Genomic DNA, 15,983 nt, shown 5'->3' on the forward strand with positions numbered 1-15,983 from the left:
GAGACCACGAAGAAGATAAACAGGTTGCTTACCAGTAACTGGTGATCTTCGAGTGGTCATCTGTGCATTCACACCGCCCGCCCTCCTTCCCCTCTGCTGTCAGCTCCTGATTTTTTGATAGGTGTTGATTGGCGGCGGTGCTTTGAAGGAACTGGCGGGATCTCCGCGCCCGTCCCTCTGGGCATGCGCGCTGGGGTTCCTGCGCATGCTCAGTGGGACTCGCGCGAAAATCCTTTGAAACATAGCTTGCTACAGCACCGGTCGGGTCAGCGCAGGCGCACTAAACCCCATTGGTGTGAATGCACAGATGACCACTCGAAGATCACCAGTTACTGGTAAGCAACCTGTTTTTGCGCAAGCAGGACTGTGGCAGATAAGCTAAGGGGGTGTCTTGTTATATGTAGTTAACTCATGACGATCAAGAAGCAGTGGCCTCTGAACGCATGTAGTTGCTGGCCTCGTCCAAAATCAGTGACACAAGAGTGTGACGGTTAAGGGCTCTTTGGCCATGCTGATCAATTTATTCTGCAGTAATCACAGCATAAGGCTTTATGTCGGCTCATTTCCAGTACCATGGCGTGTGGTAGTGGGTCAGCTACCCTTCCGTACCCCCACCTTTCCTTTGTACACAAGATGAAACCATTTGCCTGTGTCACCAAAACCCCGGGGTGCTGCCAGAAGGCAAAAAAGGTCAAGGGGGAGGTGTTTATCGCATCCAGGGAAGACAAACAGACATGCCCCAAAGTCTGACATTTCCCATTGTACACAATAAGCAGGCTCAGCTAGCGGGACAGCTTGTGAATGGTTTCTGTCACTCCTCTAGATTGTTTCTTGCACACCGATTTGACCAGGTGAGGGGAAGAACAACCCCATCCTGTTGCTTGCTGGAACTCAATCAGTGGGGTAGCCGAGTGCCCGGTTTTAAAATAAACTGTGAAAAGAAACTCCCTCCACCAAGCTGTTGTGTTCTTCATCTTGTCCTGTTTGGGTTAATTCCATCCAACCCTACTTATTCCTGTGATGTTCTAAACCTCTCCACACATGTGCTTTGGGGAGACTTATCCCCTGAGGGGTGACACCAGTACAAGGTATTTTAGATTGCTAGGGAATGTATCCAGTTAGCTGATATGGTTCTGCTCTTATTGTCTTCGTGGATTTTGTCTGAGTCCTTTTTGATTTCCTGTTAGATCTGTACTTATTCCAGATCTCCCCCTGCACACACACACATTTCTACCTTCTGTACTCAAACTGCTTTGTTTTTACTTTAAGTAAGTTGCTGTTTTCTTACTTAACTCTCTGCCCATGCAATACAGTCCAGTCAGCATTGTTACTTCAGGAAAGCAACAAAAGTGCTAACTTCCCATCCAGGGTATCTTTTGTTGTTTTCTTTCCTCTTTTTTTTTTATCAGACTGGCTGCCTGTCCTAAGGCCTGAATGAGTAGGAAGAGGTGGAGAGCTGCAGGTACATTTTATCCAAAGCATCCCATGGCTGGTAGCACTGAAAATATTTGTCTTCCTCCTTGATTTTGGAGGTCCTTAGCACCTTTGTTGTTAGACCCTCAAAGAGACATACATGATACCATGAGAGCCAGTTTGGTGTAGTGGTTAAGAGCGCAGACTGTAATCTGGGAGAACCGGGTTTGATTCCCCACTTCTCCACATGCAGCCAGCTGGGAGACCTTGGGTCAGTCACAGTTCTCTCAGAGCTGTTCTCTCATGAGCAGTTCTTGAAAGAGCTCTCTCAGCCCCATCTACCTCACAGGGTGTCTGTTGTAGGGAGAGGAAGGGAAGGAGATTGTAAACCACTCTGAGACTCCGAGTGAAGGGCAGGGTATAAATCCAATCTCCTCTCCCTCCTCTTCCTCTTCCTCCTCTTCTTACTACAGGGCACCATATGGCTTGTTTGTCATATGCATAGCATAGGCTTAGACCTTCAGATCCTTGATGGGGGAAATCCAAGATGTCTTTCTCATGGTTTGCGGCATAGTTGACCATATTCAGCAATGTCATTCTTCAAATATGTTGCTCTACCAGTTCTAATATACTGCAAGATTTCTTGAAGTTCTTTATCATTTCGGGTAGATATTCAGAGCTAATGAAGCCTGATGTCGGATGCTTCTTCATGGTAATCCTTGAGAGTCTCTTCCACTTAGCGGACATCTTCCTAAATTATAGAGTGTGCTGAGAAATGCTCTATAAAAACAGTGATTCCTTTCACATTTCAGCGCCTTTGCAAAGAATGGACTTAAAGAAAAATTGCCCTTCCATTCTGTGATCTTTCATTTTCTGTGTGAAACTTGTAAGAGAGAGCTAGTGTGGCGTAGTGGTTAGGAGTGTCAGAGAAGTATCTGGGAGTCCCATGTTCGAATCCCCACTTGTGCCATGGAAGCTTGCTGGGTGACCTTGGGACAATGACAAGGCATTTCTCGCTCGCTACAGGAGTTAAACATGTCTTCTGGGTACAATTGTAAAACATATGCTGCAGCCAGTCTGTCTGGAGCTAAGCAAGTCTGGGTCCGGCCAGGGCCTGAATCGGGGACCTTTGGCTTGTGTAGCCACCCTGACTTCCCTGATAGAACAAATGTAACTGGGTTGGGTCCAGCCAGTTTTCTCACTCCATCTCAGCCAGTTCTCCTCCTTACTATGGCCCCCATTCCATGTGACTTTTGTCCATACAGGTCCCGTGATCTTAAACGTAGTCTTGTCATTAGAGGGGCATCGGACTTGCGCAGTTGCTTTTGTACTAGTCGCCTTATCAGCCTACGCAATCACAATTTCACAATTCCTGTACAGCTGTCACAAAGACATGTAGTACTTTCACTCTTCCCAGAAATGTATAAACTGTAGCCGGTAATTCACATAGACGTGTCTGCTGTTTCCATTCTTTTATTCTCATATAAGTGGATGATTTGGCCTTCACAGCCGGATCAGTTTGTGTTCTTGCCCCTTTATATTCAGAAGACATATTGTTCTCCAGTACTTCACAGATGAATTTCTGGTTAAATTAATTCTAGTTCTTTACTCTTAGTGGTTGTCATTTTTTAATACTTAGTTGTACTATCCTCTCAGTAGTCAAAATGTTCTTATTTTCCCAGTTTCGGTAATAAAAAAGTATCTGGATGACTGCTTTGTGGCTAGGGTTGCCAGGCGTGGCAGGGATGCCGCTTGGCGACTGAGGCACGGCCTGGCAACCAGCAAGATATGGGAGAGGCAGGGACTTCAGGTGGGGAGGGCCAGTCAGCATCCCCAGTGTGATGATGGGTCACACCAGAAATGATGTCATGCTGGGGCGTGCCAGTTGCACACCTCCCATGTTGCCCATGTTTTTCCTGCTGCCCAGCTGAGCTGTCAGTGGGGAGTGGAAGGTCTCCTGGCAGCTGTATAATCAAGACTCAGACATGCGTAATTCATTTCAGTCCAAAGATGACTACACAAAGCTCCGGTCGCCTCTTATATATCAGATCTATGGAGCTGGTTTGGTGTAGTGGTTAAGTGCGTGGACTCTAATCTGGGAGAACCGGGTTTGATTCCCCACTCCTCCACTTGCACCTGGCTGGATGACCTTGGGCAAGCCATAGTTCTGATAAGAGCTGTTCTCTCAAGGATAGTTCTGGAAAGAGCTCTCTTAGCCCCGCCTACCTCACAGGGTGTCTGTTGTGGGGAAGGGAAAGGAGTTTGTAAACTCTGAGTGAAGGGTGGGGTATAAATCCAATCTCCTCTCCTCCTCCTCAATAAGCTGCTGCTTAGTCGTAATGTTCATAGGTATGTAACCAGTTTTTAAACCCCCCCCCCCCAAAGTAAGTCTTTACCTCACTCACTTTTCCTTCTGCTTGCTGGTCATATTCAGTGTGATTGCCAAGGTGTGGTCCCCCCCCCGCCCCCCATTCAGTGGTAGTAGGATCATTTTGACAGCCATAGGTTTCTGGTGCAGGAAACTATGTCCTCCGTATTCTGCTTGAGATTTCTGGGCTTAAAAGTGTACTTCTGATGCAGTGTCAAGGACAACTTTGAATGGAAGATGTATTTTCAGATGTCTCTAAGGAACTGGCATCACCGAGCAAAAAGAGCCAAATTTCAATGAATGACAGTGCCACCTATTGGTTAGCCCATATATCTTCACACAGTCCCGTTTGTAGATGAGGATCCAGCCCTACCCTGAATAGCCCAGGCTGGCCCGATCGCATCAGATCGTAGAAGCTAAGCAGAGTTGACCCTGGTTAGTACTTGGATGAGAGACCCCCAAGGAAGTCCAGGGTCATGATGCAGAGGCAGGCAGTGGCAAACCACCCCTGAATGTCTCTTGCCTTGAAAGAACCGTGAAGGGTCACCCTAAGTCAGCTATGATTTGATGGCCAAAAACAAAACAAAACGGGGGGGAAACTCTGAGACTAGTGAGCCTATGGCAGGTCTGGAATCAAGTTCATATTTAAGTCCATTGAGGATATTTTAAAAAGCATGCCGTTTTCTGTTCCCCTATTGTTTTTGGGGGTTTTTTTGCTGGTGTGGTCAGAAGTATGTATGGCGTCTTAACCAAGCACCAGTTACCCTACTTAGAAGTGAAACCTGACCATTATTTTGTGTGGTGGCGGTGGGAAGAATGTGAAAGAATGTGATGTGAAAGCCCTCTGGACAGCCGCTGCCAGTCTGAGTAGACAGTACTGACTTTGATGGACCAAGGGTCTGATTCCGTATAAGGCAGCTTCAAGTGTGATCGGGTGAGAATACGATAGAGTTTCACAGGCAGGGCTGATGACGTATTCATTTCCCCCCTTTCATTTAAGATGTACAACTTTACCAGTTTTGCTGTCACTCTCAACGAGCTAGAAAAGGGCATGGAAGAAATATTGGCTCCCACAGACTGTCGACTCCGGCCGGATATCAGGCACATGGAGAACGGAGAGATAGGTACGTGCAAGGAGATGAGTGGGAGAGCGTGCGTGCACCTCTACTAGAGTCATTAGATAATCCTTTCCTGTTGTCTTGCATGCTGCTTCCGGGAGCTCACTGAGATAGAACAGAATTTAAAAATGCTGAGGCTAGAGTAAGGCTCTCTTGGCTTAACCTCAGCTCACTTACAGGCAGCTATGCCTAGTGAAGAAACGGCAGTGTTCTGGTACCCATCGTTTCTGCCCTGAGGAGTATGCTGTTGTAGTATCTTTTGGTGTGCTGTTCCTCCTGATGGAAGCATGTAGGGAGACGTGTTAGCTTGCCCCCACCAGTGTTCCCTCTAAGCTGAGTTAGTGTGAGCTAGCTCACAGTTTTTTAGCCAGTGGCTCACAGACTTTTGTCTCAGCTCAGGAAGGAGGGCTCCAAAGCAAACTAATTGATGCAGTAGCCAAATCACTCGCTCACAACTCTAATGCCAGTAGCTCACAAAGTAGAATTTTTGCTCACACAATACTCCACAGCTTAGAGGGAACATTGGCCCCCAACATTATGAAATGTTCTCCTCTAAACTTGGCCAAATCCCAGCACAAGCCCCTTATCCATGGCCAAGATCCCATGTGGTGTTCTAGGAAGGCAGCAAGGCAATAGGACTTTCTGGAATTTTAATCTGGCTGGGATGGCATTTGGCTTTGCTTGCATGCATCTGATTTTTAAAAAACTTTGAACCGGAGCGAGTAAAAAGCCAAACCGATAACTTGCTCTGTGTGTCATGAGCACGTGTTAAACTTTGTTCTTAAAGCCTGTCTGGATTTTGTTTCTCCACCTTCCTTTCCTTTGTACTTTTTCTTTTTATTTTATAAAGTAATCAATCCTATTGAAATGTCTGTTAGATCTGGCTAGCAAAGAAAAAGAGAGGCTGGAAGAAAAACAGCGAGCCGCTCGTAAGGAACGTGCAAAAGGTGAAATCGAATGGAGGACAAGGTAACTGAAGGGCGGAGGGGTTGGGGTGTGGGTTGTCCCCTTAAGCCTTAGGCAATATGCCTTGTGTTAAACTGGGACTTTCTTGACCCTCCCTTAAAAGGTAAAGGTTTCCCTTGCTCGAAAGCTAGTCGAATCCGACTCAAGGGGGTGGTGCTCATCTCCGTTTCCAAGCCAAAGAGCCAGCACTGTCTGAAGACTTCTCCGTGGTCATGTGGCCAGCATGACTAAACACCAAGGCGCATGGAGTGCTGTTACCCTCCCACCGAAGCGGTACCTGTTTATCTACTTGCAATTTCTTGCTTTCGAACTGCTAGGTTGGCAGGAGCTGGGGTCAGAGATGGGAGCTCACTCAGTCACATGGCACTCAGGTCTCGAACTGCCGAGCTACAGACCTTCCGGTCTGCAACCCAGCATCTTAAACCTCTGAGCCACCGCGGCTCCTGGCCCTCCCTTACCTGTGTGCTGAAAGTTTCTGTGTTGTGTTCGTGATCACGGTTCGTATTATCCCCAGCTTGAGTCTCGTCCTTGACTGTGTTCTTTGGGTGCCATTCTGAAGCTCAAGGATTGGACTTCATTTGAAGTCAGCTGGCAGTCAAATCAACAAACAAGAAATGCTTCGTACTTTTTCCAGACTCGAAAGCAGTCGGTGCAGCAGCACCTAGCTCTTGCTGAATAGACCACTAAAGTGGCTTTCAAAATGGAGAAACTGTGACTCACAGACAAAAGAGAACAATTGCTTTTTGCTTCAGCGGGGATTCTTTGCATCATTCCTTGTTTGTGCACCCGTACAAAACAAACCTCCTGAAACACTCGAAGCATTGTATGTGTTTGGGGATTGTATGTGTTTTAAAATTGTTGCCCTGACTTCTGGCAGATGTTTTGGAAAACAATGACGATAATAACAGTGCCTCTGTTTCTGTGGAGAAATCTCACCAAGGGGAAGAAAAAAATGCAAAATAGGCCCTGATATTAACTTCAGTAAGCAGCGGTAGCACCCCAATGAAAGCCACCATTGATGTGCTGAAAAAACAAAACCATTATCTTTTCAAAGGAGGGAGAGCAATTTGTCCCACTGTTGTACTGAACTAAGTTAGTCTAATAAATATTTATGATGGGATGTTATTATTTGGGTGCCTTGGCCAGAAAAGAAATTATTTTCTGAAATATCAAAAAGGCGGGGGGGGGGGGATACATAATCAGTGGGATACTCATGTTGTGTGAGAGAGCCAGTTTGGTGAAGACTGTCAAACTCTGATCTGGAGAACCAGGTTCAATTCCCCACTCCTCCACAGGAAGCCAGCTGGGTGACCTTGGGTCAGTCACAGTTCTTTCAGAACTCTCTCAGCCCTTAAAAACAAATCTAGCTCAGCACTAGCATAACACTAAGAACTAGAGCTTGGAGTTGCCAGATAATCTTTGGATCTCCCAGCTATTCTGCACACAATCCCATACGATAATTAATTCACTTATCTTATGTAAAGGAGGACTGCAACCAAAATTGGGAGCCTCTGCTGCAGCATAACAGGTATTTCCCCGCCCCATCACGCTGGACTCACTGTAAAAGTGGTTATAGCTCAAAAACATGCTTGTAGAAAACTTTTCCCACTACTACAGTGTGTTTTAGTAAACATTAAATAGTAATATAGTTGGCAGCCCCTGTTCAGTTGCAAAGCACTTCAGGGCAGCACGTAGGTGGAAGCAGTTGCAGCGGTGGTTGAAGTGAACCTGTTGTGGATGAACCCAGAACTCAGGGAGGTTATCACAAAGTCAGCGGTCGTGGGCTGGATCTGATTTACATTTTCTGCACACAAAAGGACATCTGTGTACAGAAACACCACTTCCTACCTACCCCTCCCTATGCAGCTTGAGCAGCCCTTACATACTACTTCTAGGGGTCAGGAGACCCCTAAGAGCAAGCAGCACAGGGAGTGTCGGAGGGCTGCTATGGGAGGAGGGGAAATTGGTATGGATCTTTTTTTTTATTATTATTTTTTAGAGAATTAACAAAATCTATTTAGTCCATTTGAAACATACAAACACAATTAAATTGCCCCACCCAGGATATTAAACTTGTCCAGAACAGATTTCTGTGGACTTTAAATTCAAAATATACAAGCTTGAACGTTTAATAGGCCAAGCAAACCATAAATGACCTAAGACTGATCTCTCTAAAAATGGTCAGCCTATCTATCCAAATATTAATTTCAACAGGATTAATAATTAACACACCAGATAAATTATAAGTTCGAGCAATCCTACTATCCAGAAAATAAATTGAATATATAATCTTATACATAAATCAGCCTTAATCAGAGAGCAACTCTTAGTACCACTATCGTACCATCATTATTAACTGGCCCTGGGGAGAGAGAACGACAGTGCCACGTGGAACCGATAGCACTGATTGGATGTACCATCTTAGACACGCCATCTTGATGATAGATTTTGTTTGGAACATCTAGAGCACTTAATATGTTGTAATTCTGTAATAATGGTTTTTATGGTTTTAACTGTTTTTATGTGTTGGCGTATGCCTATTTGTGAGCCGCCCTGAGCCCGCGTTGCGGGGAGGGAGGGCTATAAATTGAAATTATAAATAAAATAATAAATAGTAAAATAGCCCAATCCTGTCCCATCCTTAGATTAGATTTGGGGATCCAACCCAAAGTCCCCTAGATAGCACCTGCATACAAATAGCATATCAGACTCAAATTCCAATTAGCAGCCTTGTTTCACCTTAAAAAAAACCCATTGAAAAATTGAAAAATGACTAATTATCATTATTATGGTCATCTTATTATCACTACTTATCCTGTTACTAGGCATAAGGGACTTGACACATGTCTGTTCCTCCTTTTTAATTGTGCATATATGAGGGTTAAAATAATTTCAAGTGGTATTCTTGGGGGGGGGGGTTCCCTTCATTTAATTGCTGTCTCAGTTAACAGTGTATCCTCTACCACTACCTCCTTTCTTTTTCTTTTTTTTTAACAGATGGTTTTATCACGGTACTAATCCATATACTGGGACTCCTGACTGGTTATACTCAGGCGGATACTTTGACAGAAACTTCTTTGACTGTCCCGATATATACTGAAATCTTGAACGCCGTTGTCCCTTCGCCCAGAGTTGGTAGACTTCAGCTGATGCCAGTGACTCTCTGGCTTGGTCAAGAGCAGAAACCGCCCTTTTCTAAAGTAAATTTTAACGAAATGATCAGTCGCCGATCAAGGATTTGTCATTTAATTTTGACTGCCAAAATATTTAAGTGCTGTTATTTTTTTCCATAAAGTGACAGCCTGAATTGAGTGTGTTTCAGAGGAAAGTGGTTTGCATGGGTTGGATTTTTATTTTTGCTTTCCCCATTAGTCAGTTTATATTTTATTGTTTGTTTCTGGGCCAGAATGAAAATGCTGAACCCAGTGGCGCTTGCAGCACCTTATTAAACTTTTAACTTATTCAGTACAGATGACCGCAACGTAACTTCTCATATTTCAGCAGTAAGGACACCTAGAAGTATTCACAGCTTGGAGCAACGGTGGCAAATTGGTACGATCGAGAAACGATGTGGTTATCGGAGAGGGTATCTAATGAGAATCGAAGTGACTGGGATTCTTGGGAGTCTTCTAAAAGGAGTCTTATCGTTTTAGCTCGACAAGTTTAGCAGAGAGCATTAGGCTTAACTTGCAGTCTTGGAAACATCTAACTTGGTTTTCACCTCCATCTTTGGGCACCATGTTTATCAATTAAGTGAAGCACCTGTGATTTAAAAAAAAAAAATTAAAGGCGCGACAACAGCAAACTACTACATCAAACTTTGGGACATGGTTTACAGGTGTTCACGACAAACACCTCCTTGTCTGAAGTTTCAGAATGTATGGCTTTTTTAAAACACAAAGGCTTTGGAGATGCTCATAGGAATTTGGGTGTTTTGTGTGCGTGTGTTTGTGTGTCATGTAAGAAACCACATCTTTCTTTCTTTTCCTTTCTTTTTTGCTTTAGTCATGAGAAGTCTGCAGCGCTGCTTCCAGCAGGCTGGCACTATTCAGGACTTATCCATAAACACACACTCCTTTGTCCTCCTTTGTATTCACTCTGAATCTTAATCTGTGAAAAGCTGTCACGTTTGGTTGTGGATATTTCAGTGTGTGTTCAGAAGCATTTACTGGGTCATGACAGATAGTACTGTCCTGAGAAGCAGTTTCCCTCCACTACCTTCTAGCTAAAATTGAGTGACCTGACTGAGGCTTTCATTGAATTTACAAGAGGTATAATTTCCTTGAGCGTGAGCTTATTTTTGTGGACTTAAAAAAACATATCAAAGCCATATGATCCCTGATCTGTGGTGAATTTTGAAAGAGAAGTATCCCCTCCCCCCATCGTCACCTATACATTTCTAGAAGGCAGGTGAATTTTACGGGCAATACATGAAGGTCTGAAAATAAAGTTTAGGTTGGTAGTTCAGGCAGTTTGAAAATAAGAAATTACTGATGGTTTTCTTGACTGTAATCCCATCATATTCTGTGGGGCTATACCAGTGTGTGGTGGTTAAGAATTTGTCCCTTGTGTGTTTAGAAACATCTGCATCAGCTGATGAGTTTGATTTCCACACGTTTTGAAGTTTCAAGCTTGCAAACTTCAACCAAAGACTAGAGATGCTGGAACTGCATCTAAAGGAGAGAAGCTTAAGTGACCTCTGTGGGGATGTAGGTGCTGGTGTTTTTATACCCATGCCTATGGAGCAGGAAAATTTGACTGCAACATTTTAGTCACATCTTCTTAGATTTTCCAGCAAAGAAACTTATGCTGAGAACATTCAAGGCAATAAAAAGACACTACAGACTGAGAGAACCATTTTTGGCTAGCATGCTGTTTTGTCACTCTTAACTCGATATTGTCCTTGGATATTGTCTTCCAAGCACTGTGTTTCTGAAAAAGTTGTAAGTCCCCCATTCATTTCAGCAGGGCTCAGAAGTGATTGATGAACACCATCTCTCCATAAGAAGAGCCCTGCTGGATCAGTGGTCTGTCTAGTCCAGAGCGGTAGTCCGTCTAGTCCAGCATCCTGTCTCATAAAGTGGCTGACTAGTTATTCCGGAGGGCCAACCAACAGGGCATAGAGGCCAAGGCCTTCCCTGATGTTTCCTCCTGACACTGGGACTGAGAGGTTTACTACCTCTGAATGTGGAAGTTCATAAAGTCACTAACAGCACTGAGCTACTGTCCACTGTGTTTTACGTTTTCCCCCTTCCATCCTTCAATGAACAAATGTCATAAATCCGCACATTAATATATGTCAACAGTGGAAGTTCCCAGTGACACTCCCCTCCCACAATGAATCACTGTTGAAAAGCCACACATATAAATATATGTAGATAAGCTTCTTACCAGAAATAAAAACGATGCACAGCAAGGCCCCTGTCACAAGCATATAATTTACCGACAAATGCCTTGATCCAGAGAGGAGCAGATTTTATTCCCCGTCGCGTTCCTGTACCAGATAAGCCACTTGGCCAGAGGAAGGAATGAGAAGACCGTGCCGAGTGGCTCTTCCTTCCCAGGGAAAGTGAAATGGTGGCAGGGTTGGGAGCGCTGTCGTTTGCAGATCTTCAAGCTTGGGCAACAACTATCTTCTCAATCCCGATCTTTGCATTGGGGGGGGGGGGTACTCTGAGGTCCCATTGCAGCAATTTGTTGAAGTTACGGGTTCAGAAGCCCTGACCTGGATGGCCCAGGCTAGCCTGATCTCGTCAGATCTCGGAAGCTAAGCGGAGTCGGCCCTGGCTGGTATTTGGATAGGAGACCTCCAAGGAATACCAGGGGTGTGACACAGAGGCAGGCAGTGGCAAGCCACCTCTGAGGGTCTCTTGCCTTGAAAATCCAATGAGTGGTCGCCATAAGTCAGCTGTGACTTGATGACCAAAAAAGGGGAGGGTAGATTGGCCCTCCTGGACTGAGGCTGCTGTATGCCCTTATCAGTGGAAGTTCTGGAAAAAAACTATATTAACCCACAAATCTAAATTAAAAGTACTAGAATGTACTTCAGCCTTTTACATAAAGATGAGCGGAGGCACGTTATACTTTTTAATTAGAAGGAATATTGTAATTTTTGAATAGTGGAATAAACCCAGCTGACCTATTCTTTTTTTTATATATATAAAATCTTAGAAGGAATATTCCTTCCATATTGCACCCTGGTAGGAAAATGTCATTCTAGCATATTTGATTTTTTTGTAAATGTCTTCTTGCTGATGGTAGTATGCTCTGCCTGGGTTTTTTTTTTTAAAAAAATATTGTTTTCCATTGCTTAAGTTCTTGCTTAATCAACCTGGTTTTGAAGCACAGTTAAATCACATCCACGTGTCACGAATCCCCGCCTTCTGTGCCAGGCATGGACTATGTTCATGCCTAATACCTGACGGGTTCTTGTGAAGATCTGTTAAAAACAAACTGTGCATAAAGAGATAGGGGAAACCAGTGGGTCTGTCTGGGGAAGCCTGAAATAGGCACTCGTCTCAGAGACAGGGAGAGATTTGGCATGGACAGTTCCTTTTTTAGCACTTACATCACTGCTAATAATGAATTGCACTTAAAAAAATGCATCTTGGGGAAACAGCAAATGCCGTTCTCTCCCATGTTTGTCTTTAACTTCTAGCCTGCCTCTTCTCTAGGACAGCTGGTAATCTAAAAATGACGCATCACAATAGCATCAGGTAGAAATTCATGCTAGAGTCCACGACCCTTAAAAGCTTCAACCATAAAATTTAAACCGTGGTTTGTTCGTTTGCTTTAAAGAAGATAATTTGCCTGGTTTGTTTACATTTTACCTGCACTCACCAGTGCCACCTCCATCACTTTAGCACTGCCTTACAAAGTTGACCAATTGACATTTCCACCGGGGGGGGGGGGATTAAAAAAGCACTTTTGAAAATAATCATGTTAAAATATTAAGGTTTAGACGTTAAGATAAAATGTTAACTTAAATATTTTTATGAGGGTTGTTAGTTATTTTTTCCCCTCAGCTGCTCACTTTCAGTCGTATCTGCCTCAGTACTTTGATCTGAAGGATCGTGTGCACATTAGCCCCAATGCGCGAGTGCTGACTGGCACCTGAAAGTTTTGATGTGCGCACAGTGCTCCCCGCAAACAAGGGCTTTCCTCTTCCACTCCAGTGTCAGGGAGAATTCCCTGCACCAGTCACTAATGCCTCTTACACATGTAGTGATGCTAAAGTATATGGGAAAGGCTGTGCTTGGTTGAAATGGTTTGTCACCATAAAACTCTGAAACTTTAGCGGGGGGGGGGATTTGCTTTGCCCCCTGCATGCCGTGCCAGTAGGTAGCTGCTATGTCTGCTTCCAGGCAGGTACAAGATTACCTCTATGCAACGGCTAAGCGTACTTTGCTAGAGGTAAGCAAGAAGGGTTGACACTAGACTACCTCATCATGGCATGATGAAAACAGGCATTTAACCTGAGATGCAGCTGGCTTTCCCAGGGAATAAGTACGTCAGAAACGCAATGCATCCACAAACCTTTCAGAGTCCTCACCCAGCTTCCTTACCTATTGCACCAATCAGCAGAGTTGGGCTGCCTTTATCCTTACCTGGGTTTTGATAGGATGCCAGACTTTAGATAACACTACAGATCTCTTGACTCCTGCAGCAGGATGACTTTGATTGGAGAGTGTCAATTTTTTATGTAAAAAAAAAAAAGGATTTGAGACCCAGCTAAATAATTACACATTTTATCAGACAGCGCTTCTAAAACTAAAAGGGAATGAAAGGCATGTGAACTGCGTATTCCTGATGGATGGAGTTTGATGAAACTCCCTTGATTTCTTCCATAATTTACGAGTCTAATTTGGTGTTTGGCCATTGCACCTTGACTCCATTTGGGGATGGACTGTCCCATGTAAAGCGGCAGCCTCCATGTTTGCACGCTTGCCCACTCTTTGCTTTCTCACGTTACAAAGTGAGAAAGAAACAACTCTGATTGTGGTCTCCACTTAATTACTAACTTTTTATTATGTTGTTTTTCCTGCCTTTCAAATCCGGTGATCAGTAAACTAACCAGCAAAATTAGATGTGAAATGCAAGCTGGTCTTCCCTTAGTAAACTGAAATCTTTTTTTTCACAGCCCAAAGTTCCTTCCCAGATCTGAAAAGTTTGCAAGGGACTTTGGAACCCTAACTGTAGCACTCAGGCTAACTTGTGATTCTGAAGAAAATTCAAAAATAAATGTGTGTTGTGAATCGTCCATACGATTCGGGTACTGGCGTGGTCTTTAATCTCTCTCCTGTTCACTATAATCCGTGTATTTAACTGTTGCAAATAAGACATAGATGTTCCTGTTTATGTAGTGCTTTAAATTCACGTACTCATTTGACAACGTATCGTAATGTTGCCTCTTGAAATACACACGTTGATTTGGGGTTTATTGTAAAATAAAAGCAATAGTTAAATTCATGTAAAGCTAACGGTTCTAACACAGAAAACTGATAATTTTTTTTTAAGTATGGTTTTTATAGCATGGAAGAATTCAACGTATTACCCACCCCCTGCCCCTCCATTTCTCGGTCCACGCTGCTGCTGCTGCTACTATTGCTGTTCTTTTTTGCCTTACTTATTTACTGTATCACTGTTTAATGATGATTTACATAGATGGGTCAATCCACCAGGAAATCCTTTCATTCAAACCCAATTTGAAAGGGGGTTTGCATAAGAGTAGTCATGCAGGCTATACACTTGTGCACACACACACCCCACTTCACTCTAGTGGGGCTTGCACCAGAGAGAATTTCCTGGCAGAGTATACCTATTGTGGGTTGTTGTTTTTTTTCTTTTGCCTTATTCATGTTGCATGAAAATGTTGGAGGATAATAATAAAAAAGGCTTTAGTGAAATGGATTTATTTTTATAATATTTAATAACTGTCAATACCCAGCTATATTAACGAGACAAAAATCATATTTACCTTTTTAGAGAAGTCTGTACAGGTTTGTGGACATAAATGTTAAAAAAACTGTAAATCTGAAATAAAGGTTGTTTTGGAGAAGACATGTTGGTTCTGGTCCTTCTTATCACTGGCTTTTGTTGGTGGGAGTTACTTCCAAGTAAACAAGCATAGGATCAGGTTCCATGAGGAATTGTAGCTGATGTCTGGGGTGAAGAGGCAAAGGATCTCAACCTTTTCTGGACTTGGCTCTTAGACTTTTTTGTTCTTGCTAATGGCCTACCTACGCATACATGCAAAGTCTGCGGTGTGCTTAACATCCCACATCTTATGCTGCCTTTCTCCGGTGGTCCTCGGAATGGGGCGGTCCTTTAATCCATCACTTCCTGGGACTTGGCTCCTCCTCTCCACTTGCAGGGCCGGCCAAACTTGATCCTGGAGGGGGAGGGGCCTGTCCTCTGGTTCCCCAGTTCTTCCGGCCCTGCCTTCGAAGCAGGACGTCTTGGCTGTGCTCTAGAGAGCACGAAGATCCTGAAGATAAAGGTGAAGAAAGAAGAGCAAGTGAGTTGGTCTTGGGGAGACGGCGGAAGGATCTGGTTACCTCCCCACCCCTCCCGATTCTCCTGTTGAGAGCGGAGAACGGCTGCCGGCAGCATTGGGAGTTCCCCGATTGGGCGCAGCAGCCAGAGAGCCCGCCCCCGCCGAGGCGCTAGAAGCAGCGCCGTAGAGCAACTGTTCCAGGCTGCACCCCAAAAAAATGGCTGGACCACCCCAAACGACACATCCCCACACTCTGGGGACTGTGCCCTGCAAACCGACATGCAGAGATGCCCGGTCCAAACACCGGTTCTGATGCCACGAGTTTCCGTTGCACCAGCTTCTGTTCGCAGGGCCTACCTGTTTGTTTGTCCTGGGGACAGTGCACTTTGGAGCAGCTGGCACCAGAACCACAGTTTGGACCAGCACACCACATATGTCCCCTCGAAGGGGAGAGTCCTGTTAATGTGGGGGTATATGATATGTGGTGGTCCAGAACTTATTTTGGGTGCAGGGGGCACTTCCGTATTCAAATTTGAAATACAGGCCGTCGTGTGTGTTTGTCCTGGAGACAGTGCACTTTGGAGCAGCTGGCACCAGAACCGCACGTTGGACCAGCACACCG

The 15,983-nt window shown here is 44.4% G+C and overlaps 1 protein-coding gene across 2 annotated transcripts in view; it reads left to right on the top strand.

The window, feature by feature from the left end:
- Nucleotides 1–11,635, top strand: part of OSBPL2 (oxysterol binding protein like 2) — a 152,062-nt gene extending 140,427 nt beyond the window's left edge. For both annotated transcript variants that reach the window (XM_015425669.1, XM_015425668.1), the window contains 3 exons: nt 4,782–4,905; nt 5,778–5,868; nt 8,863–11,635. In XM_015425669.1, the coding sequence (XP_015281155.1) occupies nt 4,782–4,905; nt 5,778–5,868; nt 8,863–8,965 (318 nt within the window). In that variant the 3' untranslated portion in view covers nt 8,966–11,635. The remainder of the gene's footprint in view (nt 1–4,781; nt 4,906–5,777; nt 5,869–8,862) is intronic.
- The last annotated feature ends 4,348 nt before the right edge of the window (nt 11,636–15,983 follow it).

The sequence above is a fragment of the Gekko japonicus genome, unplaced genomic scaffold (genome assembly GCF_001447785.1).
Source record: "Gekko japonicus isolate JY-2015 unplaced genomic scaffold, Gekko_japonicus_V1.1 scaffold1202, whole genome shotgun sequence".
NCBI lineage: Eukaryota > Metazoa > Chordata > Lepidosauria > Squamata > Gekkonidae > Gekko > Gekko japonicus.